The 22,861-nt window shown below is 33.4% G+C and overlaps 2 protein-coding genes across 6 annotated transcripts in view; one reads left to right on the forward strand and one right to left on the reverse strand.

Annotated features, from left to right (window-relative positions):
• The window catches only part of LOC129615665 (AP-1 complex subunit sigma-2), a 129,850-nt gene extending 113,056 nt beyond the window's left edge, over positions 1-16,794 (forward strand). Inside the window, exons 4-6 of one of the 4 annotated variants that reach the window (XM_055530990.1) lie at positions 16,274-16,315; positions 16,437-16,525; positions 16,640-16,794. In XM_055530990.1, the coding sequence (XP_055386965.1) occupies positions 16,274-16,315; positions 16,437-16,490 (96 nt within the window). In that variant the 3' untranslated portion in view covers positions 16,491-16,525; positions 16,640-16,794. Of the gene's footprint in view, positions 1-1,751; positions 1,890-3,863; positions 4,085-16,273; positions 16,316-16,436; positions 16,526-16,639 lie in introns of those variants that run through there. The other 3 variants (XM_055530989.1, XM_055530988.1, XM_055530987.1) reach the window with 3 other exon arrangements.
• Positions 1-22,861, reverse strand: part of LOC129615663 (diacylglycerol kinase theta) — a 133,609-nt gene that overhangs the window by 21,211 nt on the left and 89,537 nt on the right. The window contains exon 10 of one of the 2 annotated variants that reach the window (XM_055530985.1): positions 19,635-19,679. The exons of the other annotated variant lie outside the window; for it this stretch is intronic. The gene's annotated coding sequence lies outside the window, so the exon portion shown is untranslated. Of the gene's footprint in view, positions 1-19,634; positions 19,680-22,861 lie in introns of those variants that run through there. 2 annotated transcript variants of the gene reach the window in all.

The raw sequence follows: 22,861 nt of genomic DNA on the forward strand, positions 1-22,861 counted from the left end.
GAGCAGCTTCACAATGTCCAAACCTATCGACAGCCATTTTACCAATGTTGATGTTTTTCAAATTCATTTGAATACTCGTACTAACTTCTCTTCACTTTTCAATAATGGAGTTGATTTCATTTTGATGATTGTTTGTTCTGGCTACTTGTCATTAAAAGTCTCAACCTGTCAACTCAACACTTGGATCTAATAAGTATATTGATTGACTTGGATCTGATGAGTAAATTATCAGATTAGTTGTAAGTTTGACTATATATTTTCCTACTTTTTTATTTCCTCTTGTACTAACTATATTCTTGATTGTAGAATTTTCTTATTATATTTTTATATTTAAAATCATTATTTCTTCTAATTTGATCTAATGAATCCTATTTTCCACGATGTGCATTAGTTTATTCTAAAATTTTTCATATTCTTTTAAATCAATTTCGGTGTAGTTTTCCGGTTTCTTCTTAAATATTAGTTCATGCCATCCCTCAGTTCCTTGAAAAATCTATTATTGACATATTAGTCAATACTAAACACGGAATTACGAATTTCCGTGTGTTAAAATAATGATCAAAATATGATCCGCAATTCTTATCAAGTTTTGACTTATTGTTACCAGGGCTCGTTGAGGGTGGTAGTTTTGAAATTGATGTAATATCCCAAAATTTACCAATATTTGAAGGTGTATATTTAGAGCTACTGGTGTTTGGGTATAATGACATAAGACTTTCAAAATTTGAATTTTCATGTTCAGTTGTGTTCGCTTCTTGCTTGAAACTAATGTCTTCATTAAATCAACTTAAATTTTTTGTACGTGTTTAACCTGCTAATGGCTTACGATTCTGCGCAACAAATTCTCATATTGCCAGTTTCCCCATTGCCTCCGAGTGCTTCGGAATTGAAATTAATTTTATGTGATTTTGATTAGCGTTATTGTCAATTTTCAGTTGACAACTTAGTGTTGGTTATACATATTTCACACATCAATTATTTTCGTTTTTTAAATTTGTCGTCCTACATTGGAAAGCTACTCTCTATTTTCTCTCCTTTTAGATTTTTGGCTTATAATCCAAATATTTAAGAAAATTATCTCATTTGAAATTTTGACTTTTAGTTAACCAAAGTGATTTGTCAATATTATGAGTTTTACTAACACAACATCATAGTTGTGAAAATAATAAGTATGTGCTTATTACACTAATAATTTAACTTAATGGAAATGATTTGTCAAATTGTATTGTAAAAACTTTTATTAGGAAAGAATGCACAACCTATTTTAAATTACCTTTAAAACTATTGTACAATACTGCCTTCAGCAGTACTTTAATCACAATAAAGAAAAGTTCAAATTTTTGTAAAAAAAGTGTGTTTTAATATAACACAAAAAAAGAAATATATATCAACAAAAATTTCAAATCAACAAAATTTTTTAATATTTTATATATTAAAAATATTTAATATTTTTAATATTTTATATTATTTAATTAAAAAAATTAAACAAAATTATAAAATAAGTTGAGAATGAAAATCAAACAAGAAGAGTAAAAATTATGCCGTTTTCTGGATATAAATTTAAAAACTTATGAAAAGAGCTTTTTGTTAAAAAAAATGAAAATTTCATAACATAAAGAAGTTATTTAAATACTGCCTTCACTTTTTCTCAATTCCTGTTGAATATTATAGATATTGATTTTTACAGTTCAACGAGTCAATTTTCAACTAAATAATCGAAGTAATAACTTATAGTTTAAAGTTTTTTTTAGGTCTGTGAGTTGGACATCATTTTCAATTTTGAGAAAGCATATTTTATCTTGGACGAACTTTTGATAGGAGGCGAAATGCAAGAAACCTCAAAGAAAAATGTGCTGAAGGCTATTGCGTCACAAGATTTACTACAAGAGGTCAGTACACCGGAAAAGTGTGATTGTTGAAAAGTAACATTGTACCAAGTTTTACATATACATTTATATACGGCTAATCTATAAACGGTTAATTTCAAAGTTAATTTATAACATACATATTTTTATTAATAATTTTCATTTTTGCATATTATGATGCGGAGTATACATACATGTTGTTCTTTCATAACGTATTAAAAGTTAAAAAAAAATGATGCATTGATTGTTTGTTTTACGAAAATATGAAGGCAAAACAAGTAATTGTAGAAAATAGCTACTTGTCTTTCTTCCACAAACTATAACAGGAATTTCATATTTCCAAAAATTAAAAATACGATAACTTGAGAAACTAATTTAATCAATGATAATTACTTTACTAGAAGTGTTTAATCTTAACTCAGTAATCTTTTTAAAAAATATAAAGCTTTGTCTTATGAACGTATTTTTGTACCCGTACGAACGTATGTTCGAAGGGTATACTAAATTTGCTTTACCGTTTGTAACGCTAAGAAGTAATGGTCTGAGATATAGACTCAAGTGTATGTTTTTGATCAGCGTCGAATTCTGAGTTTATTTAGCTTTGTCTGTCCGTCCGTCCGTCCCAACGATAACTCAAAAACTAATTGAGCTAAGTTCACCAACTGATTTATTATAGTAAATGCCAGAGCCCTATTTAAATTGGATATGATCGGGGTACTGGTTCGGGTAGCTGCCATACAACTTCAAAATTTATTTGGCTATATCTCAGAAACTATAAAAACTGTGGTATTGAAATTTCACACAAATGAATATGTATATTATTAGGGCCAATGCTTTGATAAAAGTCGTTATAATCGCGCTACTCCTTCAAAAGTTATTTATAAAGGCTATTATCTTTGAAGTTGTAAAAGCTGTGGTATTGAAATTTTACACGAAAAATATATTAGTAAGGATAATGTGTTTGATAAAAGTCGTAAAAACTTAAAAAGTTATTAAGCAAAGTCAAATAACTTAAAAAGTTATTTGGCTATATCTCAGAAACTATAAAAGCTGTGATATTAAACTTTCGCACAAGTAAATATACATGTAAGTAGGGTCGATGTGTTTGATAAAAGTTTTTTAAATTGCTTGGCTCCTTCTGGTAGCTGCCATACAACCTCAAAATAGTTGGGCCATATCTTTGATAATATAACCATATATATAACCATATCTTTGAAACACAGTACTGAAATTTTGCATAAATTAATATGTTAATACGATAACTTAAGGTAATAGTCTGTCCCATAATCAGCTATGGCAAATTTATTAGTACGGGTGTCACAGAGTTGATACGGTCAACTTTATTTTTTATCGTTTTGTTAAAAATTATTTATCTTTTTGCCAAAATGTATTGATTTTAACACATGTATGTATAGGTATATGAAAATATCAAAAGATAAATCTATTATGTGTTTAACAAGACATTTTAAAATTTGTCTAGAAATTTAATATATGTATTTCAATAACAACTTTTCTGACACCCGTTCCTTTATTTGATTTGTTTAAAAGTGAGCCAGCTTTTCAGATGGAATTCGTAAAAGAAGGAATAGGAAGAAGGGGAGGAAGGGAAGGGGGTTATTGTAGATTCACTCGTTTTCGACCTACAGCCTGTTGAAAAAATCTGTATTTTCAATAAACTTTGCTACACTTTCGAAAATCATAACTTACTTAAGATTCTAAAACATTTTGTAATATAAAAAATTTGTGTAACAAAAATATTTTAAGTTTAGTAAAAATCTAAAACAGTAAATTAGTTAATTCCTGTAGATCTGTAAAGATGCAAAAAAAGTTTTAAAGACATAAGTTAGTGCATATCCCGAAAATCCTCAAAATTGAATTCGATATCAAAAACTGCACACATAAACATATAAACAAACTTTGTACAGTGCGAAAACAAGAGTCTTATACTAATCATAAAATTTTTTTTGGAATTGCACTTATCAAAACAAATTTTTCTAGTCTTCAGCTCCTTTTCAAGAAGATTTTCAACGAAGAAATTATTCAAATGTGTATATTTTTTTTAGGATGAAACTCCCCAAGGATTTTTTGAAGATCATGGGCTCGGATAAAACATTTGCGCATTATTTAATTTAAAAAAGAAAACATAAAATTATTTTAATGATTCAGTATGAATATAAATAAAATTGATGCAAAAAAATAATTGTTTAATTACTATGTAGCATATATTATATAATGTATGTATATTTTGATTATTTTATATCTGCAAGACTCAATTCCCAATTTTTTTTACGAAGTAAAATTCCATTGATTGTGTCATATTTCTTATTATTTTTTTTTTTTGTTCAGTAAAAAAGACTTTTAATTTATAAAAGTATTTATGAAAATTTCGATGAGTATATTAAGAATATTTTAAAAATCCCATGATATTATTCACATTTTGTAAAAAGCTCCCCATTTAAATGCTGTTAAATTTTTTCGTTCGAAAGCATTTAAATGGGAAGAAAGAAAAGTAGAAAAACTTTTCATAAATTTAATTATCTTTTTAAAAATTAATAAGAAACAGTGCTACAAAATAGATTAAACCAAATATCTTAAATTTTTTTAAATTAAATTTTCATTTTGAAAATTTGATAAAAAAGCGTCTTCATGAACCTTCGATATCTTCAATTAAAGTTTAGTTGAAAAAATTTAAAGTTAAATTAACAAGATTTCATTTCGAACCAAATGATACATCAAAAAGAAAAACTAATGACTGGCACAATAATAAATGGAAACTTCAGTAGCATTAAAAAACCTTAATTTTATTTGTAATTTGATATTTTTGTACGTAAAATTTATAAATTTTAAAAATCACATTTTGAAGTTTCTCACAAAATATATGACCAAAAAACCTTCACTTGGAACATAATTCTTCACTTTTGCCGGCGCTGATGAGAGCGAATGCGTGACATTTTCATGTTCATGTTATATTTTTAAATAAGGTTACTCAACTTATTTTGTTTTGGCTAATACGGAAGGTAATGAGAGTAATATAATGTAGTTTATTTCAACAATTTAAATTAATGTATCATTTAAGTTACTTAAAGGAATTATTTTAAATACATAATTTTAATTAGTTTTAAAGTTAAACTTAACGACAGAATCGTACCTGCGTGACGACGTGATACTGCGCAATCCCAAAAATGCTGACTTATCAATGGAAATTTTCTTATAGAAACTCTACAATTTTTTCGTTATTATAAAATTCTAATTTTAATTTTAAATTCTTATTCCTTACTTTGCGTACTTGGCAAAATAATTTCTCACAACTTTTAAAATGCAAAGTAATAAACAGAATCAATTTGTAGAATAGAGTTTAAGTTTAATTTAGTAATTTAATTGAAGTATAATAAAAACTCGAAATAAATACAAATGAAATTCTTTTTGTTAAACTTCGAACAACTAAACTCGTTAATTGGCCACCGTAACAGGACAAGCTCAGCAGTTCTATACCCGTGAGAACACAGGACCGTTCAAAGCTTGTTGTAAATAACAAGGTACCAGCCACTATACCCGCGAGAACATAGTTAAGGGATCTTGCATCGGAGTGATACTCATCGTATCATTAGTAGGGTAATCACAAGTATAAATTTTTTTACGCAAACGGGAGTTCTACTTGGTATCCAACCACCAGAGGAAACGTCCAAGGAATCTGTATAATAATCTTCGAGGAAACGTCAATCCAGGAGGAATTTTTTTACAATCCGGTGAACTTTGGATTTCTCATTTTGGTAGTGAATCAATTATTGATATAAATAAAATGCAAGTAATCGAAACGGCCTTAACAGAATTGACTGGGTCAGTAAATGCCCAGCTAGAAATGATCAAAAAATTGGAAGTAAGAATCAACCAAATGGAACAAAGTCCCAAAAGTGCAGAAGCAACAGCTCAAACTGTTCCCCAAGAAGACACTACAAGGGGCAAAAGATGAAAAAGAACTAGAGGACATTAATAAACTGCTCGATATATTGAAGGAATTTCAGACCATTTAATGGCAATCCAACAGAATTTCATTTCACTTTATTTCATTTACTTTCTTATCCTTAAATTAAATAACAATTACAAATAACATAGTATATATAAATGAATCCAAAAATTTTACAAGTATAATTAATCCAATAAGAAAATAAGTACAAGACCATTCAATTATATCTTAACATATAAGTTTTGAATGAATTTTCAATTAAAGTTTCATAAAAAATTTATAAGTTTTTAGAGATAAAAAAAGATATAAATTATTATGTAAATAATTTTCTAAAAAATACGTTCATTTTCTAAAAAAAAAACAAATTTAATTTAAACTATCATAAAATAAAGTAAGATAAAAAATCTAGCTCAAAAAACAAAAACCAGAATATAAGTATTACAAAATATAATATCAAGTCAACAGTGCTGAGAAAAAACCGTAAAAAACCGTAAAAATTTATAAAAAATTTTATAATAACATTAGATAAGCTTTCTACTTGTTGAAAGGCAAAACTAAATAACCATGGTTTAACCTCTCTTTGAAAACTCGAAAAATTTCTTTCCATCCGAACTGTTAATGGGAGCTTATTAAAAATTCTTGGGGCAAAAACACTATAAAAATGTTCAAAAATTGAAAAACGGACTCTGGGAACAGGAACAACAAAAAAATTATTAATCCTCAAATCATACATATTTACAAGTCTAAAAGTATGATAGCCCGATCTCAGAGAAAAAGTTTCGTAATTAAAGTTTTGTAAAAATATAAATGTCTCAATGGAGGAATTCCTAAATCGACAGAAAGTGGAAAGCTAGAAAATCGACAATTTTTACCATATATCATCTAAATTATACGCTTTGCAAAATCAACAACTTGTTCAGTTTTGTAATATGTGTACCACCCCAGCAAGAATAGACCGTTAAAAGTAAATCTAGGGAACAATACTACCTTAAGTGGTACACATTTCTAACCACATTCCTAAAATGTAAGTTCAGCTTACTTGTATGCACCAACACACTCATTTTAAAATCAATATTAAGCCCCAAGTATTTAAAAGACTACCAGCTCAATCAAAAAGCAGTTAGAACTACAATTAGAATCCTCAAGGTAAGACTGGGGGCCAGTGGAAACTAAAAGAAACCTAAGGCAATCCGCAGAATGATACCTGACACTCAGATCAACTGCCCGACCAAGATTAAAAAACATTAATTTTGTTTTAGGACTTATAAGCAATTTATCGATAGCAAACCACTTACGAAACAAATCCAGATCATAATTTAAGCTATAAATACACTCAAAAAGGTTTTCTTTGCTATATGAAAAGCAAGTATCGTCAGCGAAAGCGGTTGGGCTCCTCCTGAATTTTGCCTTAGCAAAGAATTAATAAAAATCACGAAAAAACTAAGGCCCAAAACGGAACCCTGCGGAGAAGCAAAATCCAGCTTAATCATGGCGCTCAATTCAGAACCCAGCCTAACACAATGCTTCCTTTCATGTAAATAAGACTTCAGCCATTCATGAAAAAAACCGCGGAAGCCAGCACTATAAAGTTTTCCTAGCAATAAATCATGGTTCATAGTGTCGAAAGCTTTAGCAATATGAATAAATAAAGCCACAATAAAAAAACCACTATTGAAACTTCCATATATTTCGGTACCGAATTTAAATATGGCATCCTCTGTACTTTTACAACTAAAAAAAACAAATTAATTGCAGCTACAAAAATTTACTTTGGTTAAATGCTTCAAAATTTTAGATTTGATACTTTTTCAAAAACCTTAGAAAAAGGTAACGGAGGAAATTGGACGATAGTTATTAGAATCAAGTGGCGACCTGTTTTTAAATAATGGAATGACGGTTGTAACTTTTAAATACTGAGGGAGGACCCCAGTAAAAATACTAAAATTGAAAATATAACTCAGAAAATCTGTAATTAAAAAAGAAATGCACTTTGAAATATTTTCAGATATTAAACCATCAATTTTAGAATTGGAATTTTTAAACTTTAAATAGTTTTATGTATTTCAAAAGAAGAAATTTCTTCAAAAAAAAAGCTATTAGAATAAGAGACATCACTTACTAAATTATTAAAGAAACTAAAGTTATAATTATTTAAAGACAAATTTTTAGAAACTGAAGAAAAATACTCACCAAATATTTAGTATCACTGTTAAAATTACCATTAATGGTCAGATAAATAGAAGGTTTAAAAAAAATGTTTGTTTAAAATTTCATTGACATCTTTTCTCAGCCTTAAGATCACCCTTATCACTCATCGATAAGATCTCAGAAATCTATTCGCAAAATAATTTTCCTTATAAATTTTTGTCCTATACATAACCCTTTTGCACAACTGTTTTTAATAAATCTTAAAACGACTATTATTAGAATGATTTTTAATTTTTATTCTAATCTTGTTTCTTTAATTCAATTCCTAATTAAATTCAGCAAAGAATCCGCCAAGGTTTTAATTTTTTATTTGCATTATAAATTCTAGAACAAGTATCAGAGAATATATTTATCAGAGAATTGGAGAAATAAAAAAAAGCAAGACAAAGATTCGCAGCAGCGTATAAATTATTTCAGCTATTTAACAGATCTAAAAAAGAAAAATTGTATTATGTTTATGAAAATAGGCGTTTTCATAAACAAAAATGTGATACGTACGCAATATATAATTTATTATATATTAATAAAATAAAAAAGCAATTTTGTTGTTTTCAACTACAACAATTAACAGAGGAATTTATATTTATATTTGTTTATATTTGTTTATTTGTAATCTCAATGAGCTGGTGAGCTCGCATAGAGTTTATAATACATATTTAGTTTTATATACAATATTTATGGTATTTATTTACAGTATTACGAAGTTAATGTTAAGGTTATAAAAATTAAATTCAAGAAAAAACAAAGAAAAAGTTAAAATTTTACTATGTACAAAAAGATGTAAGCTGCAATGCAATAATAAGATAAGAAATATAAAAATATACTATAATACAAAAAATTTATGAAATGAAAAAAATTAATAAGCAAAATAATCTTAAAAGTCAATTATAAACAATACAAAATTGAATATAAAATAAAAGTTATAAGTTGTGGTTATGCCTCTCTAAATAAATTTCTTTAATTTTCTAAATCTGGCTTTTGCCATATCTTTCAAGTGCAAAGATAAATTGTTATACAGCATTATACCTGATATCGCAATTTGTGTGAGGCCATTTAAACCACGACTAGTTATACATCTCAGTTCATTTGCTGCTCTAGTGTCGTAATTATGTATATCACTATTAGCTATAAGTGTGGAGTTTGATTTAATCTGGCTATTTTTAATATTATGAATATGACATAGTTGGTTCATTTCTTTATAATCCTGCAGTTTTAGGATGTTGTATTTTTTGTGTATTTCATTAGTTGAAGTTTTGTATGGTAAGCAAAAAAGATTTTTTATTGCCTTATTTTGGATTCTTTGTAAAGTATTCATATTTTTTAAAGACGTGTTACCCCAAATACCAATAGCATATGTTAAAACGCTATGAAAAAGACTATAGTTTATTGATATTTTGATATTATGAGGCACACACTCACCTAATTTTTTAAACAAGCCGGTAATTTTTATCGTTTTACTAATAGTTTCATTAACATGTTGATTCCAATTTAAATCTTGATCGACAGTTACACCCAGATACCTGTACTTCTTGACTTTATTTATTTTATTTCCGTTGAACTTGATGTCAATTTCGGAGGTTTTAGAGTTAATTAGCATGTATTTAGTCTTGCTCACATTTACCGATAATTTATGCACACACATCCAATTATAAATAGCTTCCATATCTTGATTAATATTTTTTTGCATATTATCGAAAGTTCTTTCTTTATAAATTACAGCGATATCATCTGCATATATTATCGGTTTACCGAGTAGTTTAATTTTAGAAAAGTCGTTAATGTAATAAGCAAATAAAGCTGGTCCCAATGAACTACCTTGAATGACACCATAATCAATAAAATTGATATTACTTTTTACAGTATCACACTCAGCATATTGTTTTCTATATTCCAAGTAACTTTTAAACCAATAGTATTCTTTGCCTCTTACACCACATTCAAATAATTTGCGCAACATAATCTTACGATCCACAGAATCAAATGCTTTACTCAAATCGAAGAAAACCAAACCGAACTCCTCATTTTTACATACAAGGCTTTGTACATAACTTACTACATACATCAAATAATGCAGTATTAGTATTTGATTGTTTATTGAAACCATACTGTATAATATAATATCAGATAATAGGTTGTTATTATATAAATATTCTGTAAATTGTTTATTTATGTATGTCTCAATTAATATGATGCAATAGAAATTGGTCTAAAATTGTTTATATTACTTTTATCACCAATTCGCTTATATACTGGTATAACTTTATCAATTTTTAATTCATTCGGGACACAGCATTCTTTTATAGAAGAATTAATTAAATTGGTCATGGACTTTGCTAATTCTCCACTGCATTGTTTTATAATTATTGAATTTATGTATATCATCTATCCCTGCACTATTTGTAGAAGAGAGTTTATTAATTAAATTTATTGTTTCTTTTTCATTAATTTCTGCAAAGTGAAGTCTGGTATTAGTTAATGTTTGAGGAACATATGTAGAATTAAACTTTGCAGCCATTACTTTACCTATATTACAATATGTGTCGTAGATTCGTAGATTCTAAGGGAACCGAGTGGGACAGGAGCATCCCCCCAAGCCACCGCAGCCATTTTTGGCTTATTGTAGCTACCCCACTCTCCCGTCTATAATATCCCCGTCCCAATCACAAAGCCGGAGATATCCCTAAGGGAGTTGGACAATAGTTCCCGAACACTTAGGAACCCATGTCCAAGACAATTGCGGCGCCGAACAGCCAGTGCCGGACAGTTGCAGAGAATGTGCACGGCGGTCTCATCGCCACCCCCACAAAATCTGCACAGGGGGGAGCCCGACTTCCCCAGCCTGTGCAGGTGGTATTTCACCGGGCAGTGAATTCGCAATAATGCGAACCCGGCTCCTGCTCATCCCCAGCAACTCCGCAGCGAATCCGCCGGAGCACGCCGGAACAAACACCTTCGCATGACGGCACCCTTTCGTGTCCCGCCAGTGACGACTGCATTCCGCCGCGAGTAGGCAGGCAAGCCTGGCCCCCACGGCGGAAGAAGGCAGACCACAGAAAGGCAGCGGCTGCACAAAGGCAGCCCCAGATCCCCTCCGCGCCAACTCATCGGCAACTTCGTTGCCCGCATGGCCACTATGGCCCGGCACCCAAATGAGCATCACTCTGTTTTCCGATGCCAATTCCATAAGTGCAGCAAGGCAGCTCCAGACCAGCTTGGATGTAATCTGAGCTGAACGGAGCGCCAGCAGTGCAGCCCTGCTGTCTGAGAACACATAGATGGTGCGGTTTCTATACCCCCTTTCCAAATTGATTCTCAGACAGATCTCTATTGCATGTATTTCGGCCTTGAACACTGTGCAATACGGGTCAAGGGTTGCATATACACGCGTGTCCGGGCGGACACCGTATACGCCCGAGCCTACACCCGACTCCGTTTTGGACCCGTCCGCATACCACACGCTCGATCCCGACCTAAGTACCGGGCCACCCCGATCCCACGTCCATCGATCGGGAAACAGAACCCTGTACCTGTGGTCGAAGTTGTACCGCGGCAGACAGGTATCTGACATGGTTATCCTTAGAATCGGATCGCCCTCAATGAAGTCTCTGTGAGTTCTGTGGGCCAACTTTAGCCCTGCCCCGTCCTCGCCAGAGAGAAGTCGGTAAGTCACCAGCCGAGCTTCCTTCAATATATGGAGGTGCAGTGGCGGCAATCCGATCATCACCTCCAATGCAGCGGTGGGAGCCGTCCGCATCGCCCCGGTCACTCCCAGGCAGGCCAGCCTCTGTAGCTTTTCCAGCTTGCCCCGCACACTCGCCTGCTGAGCTTTACGGCACCATACAATCGAAGCATAGGTGACGATGGGCCTAGCAAGGGCCGTATATAGCCACAGTGCTATTCTGGGACTAATTCCCCAGGTCCCCCCGATGAAGCTCCTACACGTCCACAAGGCCGCCGTAGCTCTCCCGATAACTCTATCGATATGGGTATTCCAAGAGAGACGATCATCCAGGGTTACCCTCAGATACTTCACCTCCCTCGAGTAACTAATACGTTCACCAAACAGAATTGGGCTCGTTAATCTGTCCCTGCTTCTGCGTCTGGTGAAGGCGACCAAAGTGCTCTTGCTTGGATTTATATTTAACTCAACGCCTTTGCACCACCTTTCCACAACACGTAAATTTTGCTGTAGAAGATCAGAAATAGTGCTCTCAAATTTTCCGCGCACGACGAAGGCCACATCGTCAGCGTATCCCCAGACACGCGCCCCGGAGCCCCTGAGAGCAGCTATTAGATCATCCACTACAATGGACCACAGGAGGGGCGAAAGAACCCCGCCCTGCGGACATCCTTTTGCAGCGGAGATGAAGAGTATATCGTCAGCTATGGTGGACTTAATAATCCTATCCTGTAGCATCCGATTGACCCATCTGCTAGTCGTCGCATCAATCCCTCGTTTGTGCAACGACTCACAGATGACATGATATGGGGTGTTGTCAAAAGCTCCCTCTATATCAAGGAAGCAGCCAACTGCTACCTCCCGCACTTCCAGTGAGTTTTCAAGGACCCCCACCAGACTCTGCAGAGCGAGTACAGTAGACCTTCCCGACTGATAGGCGTATTGAGATTCATGCAAGGGATTGATTCCCAGTGCACCGTCCCATATAAATCTATCAATCACTTTTTCCATTGCTTTCAATAGAAAAGAAGTAAGGCTGATTGGACGGAAAGACCTTGGGTGGTTGCTTGGTCGCTTACCCACCTTCGGAATATACGTCACTTTAGCCACCCTCCATGCCTGAGGGATGTAACCCCACGCATAGCTGGCGCGAAAAATTCCCAACAGTGCTCTAGCGATATGTTGGAAACCCCTCTGCAAAAATGCAGGATATATCCCGTCATCACCTGGAGATTTGAAGGGCCTGAAAGAGAAAACAGCCCATCTAATCCTGCCCATCGTGAAGACTAGACGGGATCGTTGCCAGTCATCTCTCCTGGGCCAGGGTGCCCCCGGTTCGATGACTGCATTTGAGTGATTCCGAAGAATCTCCGAGTCAGGAAAGTGCGTTGACGCCATAAGCTCCAACGTCTGCCTTCCGTTCTCAGTCATGGAGCCATCAGGACGTTCCATTAGGCCCAACCTACTAGCATACTTTTTGGAAAGCACCCTGTGAAGACGCGCACTGCTGGGGAGTTCATCAATGCCCTTGCAGAACGCCCTCCACGAGATTCTCTTCGCTTTCCTAATTTCTTTATTGTATTTTGTGAGTGAGTCCTTATACTCTTCCCACGAACCTGACGCTTTGGCCCTATTGAATAGCTTCCTGGTCTTTAGTCTAAGCCTTGAAAGCTCCTCATTCCACCACGGGCACTTCCTATTGCTCCGCCTCGGCTTAGCACGGCAGCTCCCGTGATATTCATTAGTAATAGCCGCCGTCAGGGCCTCGCTGGCCAGTTCGATATCCATCACCGTTCTGACAGAAGCAGGAACGGATCTAATCCCATCCATGAGGAGCGTTTCGAATTGACTCCAATCTGTGGATTAGGGGACCCGATATATTTCTTCTGCCAGGCCCCCGGAGACCATGATATCAAACCTAATCTGCCTATGATCGGACATGGATGTCTCATTTGAGACATGCCATCCACCAACCCTACTGCCGATAAATTCAGTGCAAAGGGTGATGTCAAGGACCTCTTCCCTAATTGCATTTATGAATGTCGGCCTATTGCCTCATTCATAATCATTAATTTATTGCTATATATAAATTCAAGTAGGCACTCACCTCTTTTGTTTATATTGCTGCTTCCCCAGACGGTGTGTTGGGCATTGGCATCACTTCCTATTATAAGTTGGAAGTTCCTCCTTCCACAAAAGTCCACTAGATCCTTCAGTTGCTCGTCCGGGTGGGCACAGTCCCCCGGGAGGTAGGATGAGCACACAATGAACTCTGTCCAGCCCCCGCAGGACTTCATCTTCACCAACGCAGCTACCTGATCCTTAGAACAGTAATCTGGAATGGGAAAATACGTTAGCTTTTTACTAAACAAGATGCAAGCCCTAGGCCTGCCCCCAGTTGTATTATCATACAATAGCTCACCTGTTAGGCCCTTAACCTGATCCTTCACTATGTAAGGCTCTTGGATAAGGGCGATATCGAGGTGATCCTTCATAAATCTATGAGCCAGAACATCAGTAGATGCCCTAGCATGCTGTAGATTTATTTGGATGCACCTCACAGCCATATTATTTCCTCCGGCTCTTGTCTATGGGCTTTGGCCCTTTAGACAAAGGCTTTACATGAGCCTTACCTCCCATTTTCGCCTTTTTACACATCTTGGTGGGCGCCTGCCCTGCCACAGCCTCTTTTGCCGCCCCAGGTGCCACGCTAGCCCCTCCAACAGCAAATACCGAAGCATTTCCGGGCTTCCCAATGGGCTTGAGCCCTTTTGGTTCCCCTGGGACGCTTGTATTTGGCGTGCTGGTCGATGGTCCTTCCGTTTCCCTTGCCAATGAGTTTTGGCTCTTTTGGTTGGCCTGAAGTGCTCGTCGTTGTCGTTGTCGCGGTGGGCACTGGTTTTTTATTTTGTCCTGCCCTGCCGCCAGCACCTTGAGAGGATTTTCTTCCTTTAACCCGAACGGTAACACGGAAGAAATTCAGGAAAAGTCGGAACTCCGCTTTCCGTAGATCTTCCAATCCGGAATCATCCACGGAAAAGGTGATGGAGCAGCCCCCGTCCTTTTCCTTATCCATCCTCAGCACCCTCCAGGAACTTATCTTGAGGCTGGGATTTTGCTTCCCTATCCTACTTAGAAATTTGTCCCTGGAGAGACTGACGGTTGTCTCGTCCTTTGGTACGTAGGTGACGCAGACATGCTGTTGGGGCATGCTGTCGCCATCCAGTACAACGACATCGCAACAGTCCCAAGGCTTTATCTTCCTGCAGACACTGGTTATCCACTCCCTGGTGTTTTGATTGTTGCATGTTACGGATATCCATCCGTCCCTTTGCAACGCTGCAGTGAATTGTGGATGAGAGTCCACAACCCTATCCATTTCATCCATGATGGCTACTTTGATTTTCCCCATCTGGACTTCGGATAGCCTTTCCTCTGGATGCAGTCTATGAGTGATGGCCACCTTGACCTGTGCTACTGCATCCAGATAAGAAATCATTTTCGGGTTTTGTTGAGGAATGTTCCCAGGGACCTTTTCCTCAACATTGCCCTTCATCGACCTCTTCTTTGAGGGCCCTGCATCAGGGGTGTTGCTTTCCGACCTTTCCCTCTTTTGGGGATGGTCGGCCACAACAACCGATCCGCAGGCCTTCAGCTTTTCCAGCCTTTCCTTCTCGTATCTGCGAGCTTCCTCTGGGGACATGCCATCCCTGATATAAGCCGCGATACGTCGCTTGGATGCACCAGAGAAATATTGTTTTTTTCCCCTGATGTCCAACCTTTTCAGGTCCTCCTCAGTTTTTTGGATAATAGGTCCAAGAGGATCCTGATTATCCGTCTCCATCGGAGGCCCCGATTTTTCCTCCACTGGCGTGAGAAGGAGTTCCTCCTCTGCATCAGTTAAGAGAAGCTCTGGTTCCGAAGACCCTTGAGCACTAAGTGGTTGTATGTTGTCCTTAGTGTCGTTGTTGTTGTTGTCACTGTTGTTATTTGTCTTGTTGTTGTTGTTGTTGCTTTCCATTTCTGGTCCCACGAGTAGCGCGGGAAAGTAAAGTCACCCATGACAGAGCCCGGCATACCATGGGAAGGCTCATTTAAACTGGAGGGCGCCTGGTATCCAGAGTCCGCATACTAACGACTAAGCTCCCCCTTAGCCACGCAGTCATCGGCATATGCTGTTCCACCTTGACTTGGGACGCCTGTCGTCAGCTGACGTATAGATATAGGGCTGAAACTCACAAAGCAAGAGGCTCGCCGCGAGACATGACCACGACACGAACGTAACTTTGATCGTTTCAATCACCCCTTTATCCTCCGCCATTACCGGGGCCCACCACTAGGAGGTGACAGTGCGGTTTTGGGCCCCTACAATATGTGTCATTAAACTCATTAATTTTGTTCGTTTTCTCAGTTAAAGAGACAGTTTTTGTAAAAAATTCATTAGTTTTTGTATGACTATCTGTGAGAATTTCATTAACTAAATTCCATATTTCTTTTGGATTATTTAAACTTTTTTGAATTATGTGTGTCACATTGTTTACGTTTTTTTCTTTTTAGAGCAGTGAATTTATTGAGCCAAAAGTGATATTTTTCTTTAAAGTAAGTATTATTTGAATCTAGACTATATTTGTGATACCAATAATTTCTAATTTTAAATTTTTATTAATATATTTATTATATTTTAAATTTTTATTTTTTTTTTTTTTTTCAAATGTAGTAGATTCGAGACAGTTGTTCAAATTTTCAACAATTTGTTTATAAGCTGATTCCTTAAAGCAACAAAATTTGTTTTTCTTTTCACATATGTATGTATGTAATTTCTTTTGAGTTGTTTGCAAAATTATTTTCATTAATTTCTAATAGTAAAGCATTATGATCAGTAAAATTGGTTCTTAGATGTGGAATAATTATTTTATTTTTTAGATTGTTTTTTAGAATGTGGTCAATGCAGGTTCCAGAGCTGGGTCTTGTCACAGAATCACCACAAAAGAAAAATCCATTGGTCTCCACAATAGTTTTATATTCAGAAGTGTTTTTATTTTGTAAATCATTAAAATTAAAATTGAAGTCTCTTATAACTATTGAATCTTTATTTAAATAACTTAATTGTGAATCTAACAGTGTGAAAAATTTATCAACAAAATTCTTATTGTTATTTGGAGGTCTGTAAATTGCAAAGATATTGAAGCTTTTGTTGTTTGTTAAAATTTTTACTGAAACTATACTATTGTAGTCATCACAAAAAGTATCAAGAATTTCATACTTTATTGAATTATGAATAAACAGACCAACTTCACCTCTTCTTCTATTCTCACGACAAGAAAAAACTTTATTATAACCTATTAAATGAATTAGGTCAATTTCATCTTGAAGAATCCATGTTTCTGTGAAAAGAATCAAATGAACCGTCTGACTTAAACTATCTAATAGGAAGGCTATTTCGTGCATTTTGAATTTGAGACTGCGCATGTTGAGATATAAGATTTTTAAAGAGTAATTTTTTTCAAATATCATATCTTGTATTCTGGTAATTGTTTTTACATGAATATTTAAAGGTAAAGTATCGTAATCTACACTATGATTAATTAGCATTACTCTTGGGTAAATTATTTATGGAAAAAATTACGAATTATTTTTGTCCTGTCATTTTCCCTTACGAATACTTTACCATATCTTGTATTCTGGTAATTGTTTTTACATGAATATTTAAAGGTAAAGTATCGTAATCTACACTATGATTAATTAGCATTACTCTTGGGTAAATTATTTATGGAAAAAATTACGAATTATTTTTGTCCTGTCATTTTCCTTTACGAATACTTTACCATGTTTAACCCAAGCATATTTTACCGCACCTGATCTTTTTAGATCTCTCGCCCTTTTAAGTAATAACCCAAAATAGGGTGTTAGACGCTCATTAATAAATATAACGTCCATATTGCAAAATTTTGCTTGTCTTAAGTATTTTGTTCTTTCTTGCTTCAATAATTTTACTTTTCATTTCAATATTTCGGAGTTCTACTATAAGTTTGGCTGGCTCACCTGAATTTTTTGAAGTTGTCCTTCCTACATATGCTTCTTTTATTTCATCAGCTATAATATTCACACCCAATTCCTGGATAACTTTGACAGTAGTTTCGACAGAATTCATAACTTCTTTAATCCCAGATATTTCAAGATATTTTCTGTATTTTTTCTGCTTTAGCAACTCGATTTCAACTTGTTTATCCTCAAGCTGGTCTCTAAGAACAACGTTATCATTGCGCAATTGAATGTTCTCTTCAACTAGAGAATCTAATGAGTCTTTAAATTCTCTAAGTTCCTTTTGAAGTTGTGCTAATAAACTCTCCTGTGATGATTGTCTAGAAATGATCTCATCTAGTTTTCTCACAACTTTAGAAGAAGATGCTCCATTGGTTCTATTAGATCCACTCGGACTCACCACATTGATAGTGTTATTTATTCCTAATGACTTGCGCTTGTTACGTTTTCCTAAGGACAAAACCATAATTCATCGGTATTTCCATCAAATTTCTTGAAATCTTCAATGTCTATACCAACACATTGTATATGGAACCATTTTTTGCAGTCACCATCACAATTTATAGCTTTTTCTTTTCTATTAAAAGAAAAATTGCTAAAAAAAACCATAAATCTAGTAAAGGAAAAGTATAGCTGATTTAATTGCGGTAGACATGATAATGTAAATATATTTGTGAAGGGTTAACAATGTTTATGAACAAACTTGATCAGCAACATTTGTTTATGAACACAAATATAGCGCAATTCTCGCTATATATCGCGATATATTGCGTTTATTAGAAGGCCTACTATGGACGAGTAACTTCCGAAACATCAGACAACCCCCAAAAGAAGAAAACATTTAAAGATAATTGTTCACAGTTTCACTACTAGCCAATATATCAACATTGACATCAGCTTTAATTTTTTTCTAACAACATAAAATTAGAAAATTCTTCCATGAAATCATCTATTCTACAAAAATTAAAACGATATACACATACAAATGAATAATCAAAACCACTAATATTTATTTTAAATTTTAATAAATCAGCACAATTTAAAATATACTTACGGGCATTAAAATTGCCATAAATATGTTATTACAAATATAAACAGGAACTCCACCAGCAGAATAGAAATCGTTACAACATGAAAAAACATCAATATTCGGTATATTGTACTGATCAATTTCATTATCATACATCCGTTCAAAAAGATTAAATCAGGCAACGAACGCAAAGAATTAAATATGCGAAAGTACGAATGAAATTCTTTCTGAAGCTTTTAATGTTTTGACTCAGCACTACAAACCTAGAATTACAATTATCGATAGTGCTTAGCGATAAATCAGCAGAAAAATTCGGCGGAGTATTATCATTAATTGTAATAAAAAATTATAAAGTAAAATAACTTACTAAATAAACTAATAAAAAAACTAATATTTTATCAATATCCTTCAAAGAATTTATTGCTAATTCAGCATCGCCCACGTTTTTTTTATCAACAGAGTAGAATTTTAAAACCATACATATTTAATGTTTTTATTTTTTCTTATTTTTTTACTTATTAAGAGATAACAAACTTTTATTGATGTAAATATTACTTTTGAACGATGATCCAAAAATATTAGCATTTAGATATTTTATTTGCTTTTTACTCGTCATAATCCTAATAATAGTCTCCATTTTATGAAATTTAACACAACATTGAATTTATTATTGCTGATGTAATGTCTTTATATCTAACAAGTCCCAATACTCAATTTTTTTTACGAAATGTTACGAATTTTTGGCCTCGTTGTTGGTTTTTTCTTTAAATGCCACTGATCGTGTCATATTTTTTATTATTTTTTTCTTTTTTTTTACGTAAAAAAGAGATTAATATTTTAAAAAATCTCAGGATATTATACACATTTTTTGAAAAGCTTCCCATTTAAATTCTATTGCACGAAAAAGAAAGAAAGGTAGGAGGAAAGAAAAAATGAAAAAAAATTTCAAATTCATATTTCAGTATGGTTTCAAATGTTAATGAGGAAGGATGTATGATTTTTTATGCACATTTTGTATTTCCCAATAAGGTAAGTTGAGTAGTGTCGGCTAACAAAAATGTTATTAAAAGTAATATAGGTTGACAAATTTCAACAATTTGAATTATCTCATTTCGATTATTCATACGTTACTTATAAAATTGTTTCAAATAATTTCAGTTAGTTTTTAAATTATTAAAAATAAATATGTATGTACCTACTTCCAATAAATTTTTTTTTAAATAATTATTTTAAAACTATTTCAAACATGTTATATTGAGTGTTTCAAAAATTTTGCTGTGCTCTTTTTTCATATTTTATTAGCAGGTAAACAAGAGCAATCTATTTATAAAATGTCCCTGCATGTGTATGTATGACCTATCTTAATTCTAAACGGAAAGAATTTTAAAATACCTGAACAAAAATTTTAAAATACCTGTTATTTTACAGTCGGAATTTTCGAGTCATTTGGTAAAATACCATTTATTTCAAAAATAGAAAAATATTCAAATCCGGTCATAAAAATATATGATTGTTTTTTCCAAACATTTTAAATATTTTTTTTTCTTAGGTAATTGATATAAATTATAGTAAGTTTTTAATATTTTTTCAAATAAAAATAGAGGTAAAATTTTGAAGTTTATATAAAATTTGTATTTAACAAATAATATTTGATTGTATTTTAGATATTATTTTCTAATTCCCTCTTCAAATTTTTTCTTTACTATGTATTTGTATCAATATTTAAGAATTATCTTTCATTAATTATATTTTCAACTTGACACCACAGGTACTTCTCATATCTTGCGTTAACTTACCCTATGAGAAAAAAAAGCTGTTCACTTAAAAATAATGAAATGCTTTCAGTAACAAATAAAACGTTGAAGGTGAAGGTTGTGTTTGTTGTTTTTCCGCTTTTTTTTTAAATTTTAAAATAATTATCAATGAAAATATTAATATATTTTTTTGATTTTTCAAATATATGTTCTAAATTTTACCTGCTTTATAATAAGTGTGAATTTATTTTAATATTTCTTCTCAAAAAATAGCCACTTCGATTTAAAAAAGGCCATATAAAATAAGGTGTGCTTTCAAGTTTCTCTCTGAGCATTGGGACTTGTTAGATATAAAGACATTAGCTGATGTTAATGCTGTTTCTGTCGTTTGTTCAATTATAACTTCTCTTAACAGATTTAGCAAAACAATAACTTATGTCTTTCTCATCTACACTAACTGCCTTATTGGGAAAGAGAGACAAAGCTTTCTTTTTCGCATTATTATTGTCTGCATTAGGAATACCTAAAATGTCTATAAGTTTTCTCTTTTTTTTTCTTACTTAAATTTTTTTTATTTTAAAGAGAAACAATTTTATAAACAGCAGAAAACGATACGTTATCTTCACAACAAGAAAGATTATTATTACCAATAGCTGAGGATGATGGAATTGAGAGTAATAATAAATTTGTATTTGTAGAAGTTGTAGGAGTTACAGGTTTGTTGTCATGATGAAGCAACTGCCTATGTTGTATATTACATGTACTACACTTAAATGGAATGTTATTTGATTTCATATAGTCCACATCTCTTAAAGATAAATAAGCACAAGTAGCTTGTAGCAACTTCTAGCAAACCACACATTGAATAGATTGTAGTCTTTCAAGTTTATTGTTACATGAGAAGCACTTGGATGGCATGTTTATGATTTTTGTTATTGGTATTAGTGCTGACACAAAACTACTACAAAATATATGTCTATGTATATTAGAGTTGAGAAGCAGAGTAAAACCAATATATAAAAAACAACTCAAAATCAGCGTAATAATCCAAAAAAAAAACTATATTATTTTATCAGTAACATATACAGAATTTAAAATTGAAATAAAGCAACAAAAATTTGCACACTTGAACCTCACAAGTGTGCGGAAGCGACAGTGAACTTTTTACGTATTCGTATCGTGGATTCATACAGTAGAAAATCTGCTAAGAGACTGTGAAATAGTGAAGCTTAAACTCATATGTCAAGCAATTCTACGCTTAATTCTAACACATCAGACGAGGAAAAGCGTCCGCTATATTGCAGCGAATGATTAATGACTATTAACATCAGCAGAGCTATTTATTTCCCCTGATTTTCAGAAGCCTTTTATATTCACTACCGATGCGTCAAACGTTGCAATAGGCGCATTAGTTTCATAAGGGGAAGTCGGAAAAGACTGTCCGATAACTTACATATCTAGATATCTCAACAAGACGATTCTTACGATCGTATGGGCTCTAGACAAATTGAGAAGTTACTTATATGGTGCGAAAAAAATCAAAATAATGACCGATCACCAACCTTTAACATTCAATGAGCAACGGTAATAACAACTCGAAATTGAAACGTTGGAAAGCTCGCATCGGAGAATATAACTACGAACTTGTGTATAAACCAGTAACTACGAACAAAGTAGCTGATGCGCTTTCAAGGTTGCCGCTAGAACTAAATATGTTACATACTTCAGAAACTAGCATCATCATCGACTGAAACCGCACACACTGCCGAAAAAGATGGCAGCAACTTAATAACTCACCACGAAGGTCCCACAAACGTCTTCAGAAATCTACAGATCAAATGAGTGAAGGAAAGAGCCTGCACGGATATGAAAAACCACAAACAAATATCTATTGATATTTCATATAATTGGAAAGAATAGACAAAGCTGCATTAAAAAAGATTTTAAAGGAAAAATTAATACCAACACTTTTTAATGGTATCAAAATACCGGAAAAATTTATTCAGCTATAACAAGAAGTCTTTCAAAAAACTTTCCAGAGTTACAAAATAAAAATAACCCGAATGATAACCTCAAAAATGAAAAGAACTAGTTTAGACTTATTTAAGAGTAACATAAAAGAGCACACAGGAATTGGCAAAAAAACAAACGGCAATTACTGGAGAAACACTTCTTGCAGATGGCTAGTTGAATAAAAAAATACGCATCTAACTGTGATATTTGCAATATTAACAAGTATCACAATTATTAGAAACCTCGGTTCCAACCTACATATTGACATTAAAAGTTAGATCTGTTATTCAAATAAGGGATAAACTC

Source organism: Condylostylus longicornis, unplaced genomic scaffold, assembly GCF_029603195.1.
Source record: "Condylostylus longicornis isolate FDR11 unplaced genomic scaffold, ASM2960319v2 ptg000143l, whole genome shotgun sequence".
Lineage (NCBI taxonomy): Eukaryota > Metazoa > Arthropoda > Insecta > Diptera > Dolichopodidae > Condylostylus > Condylostylus longicornis.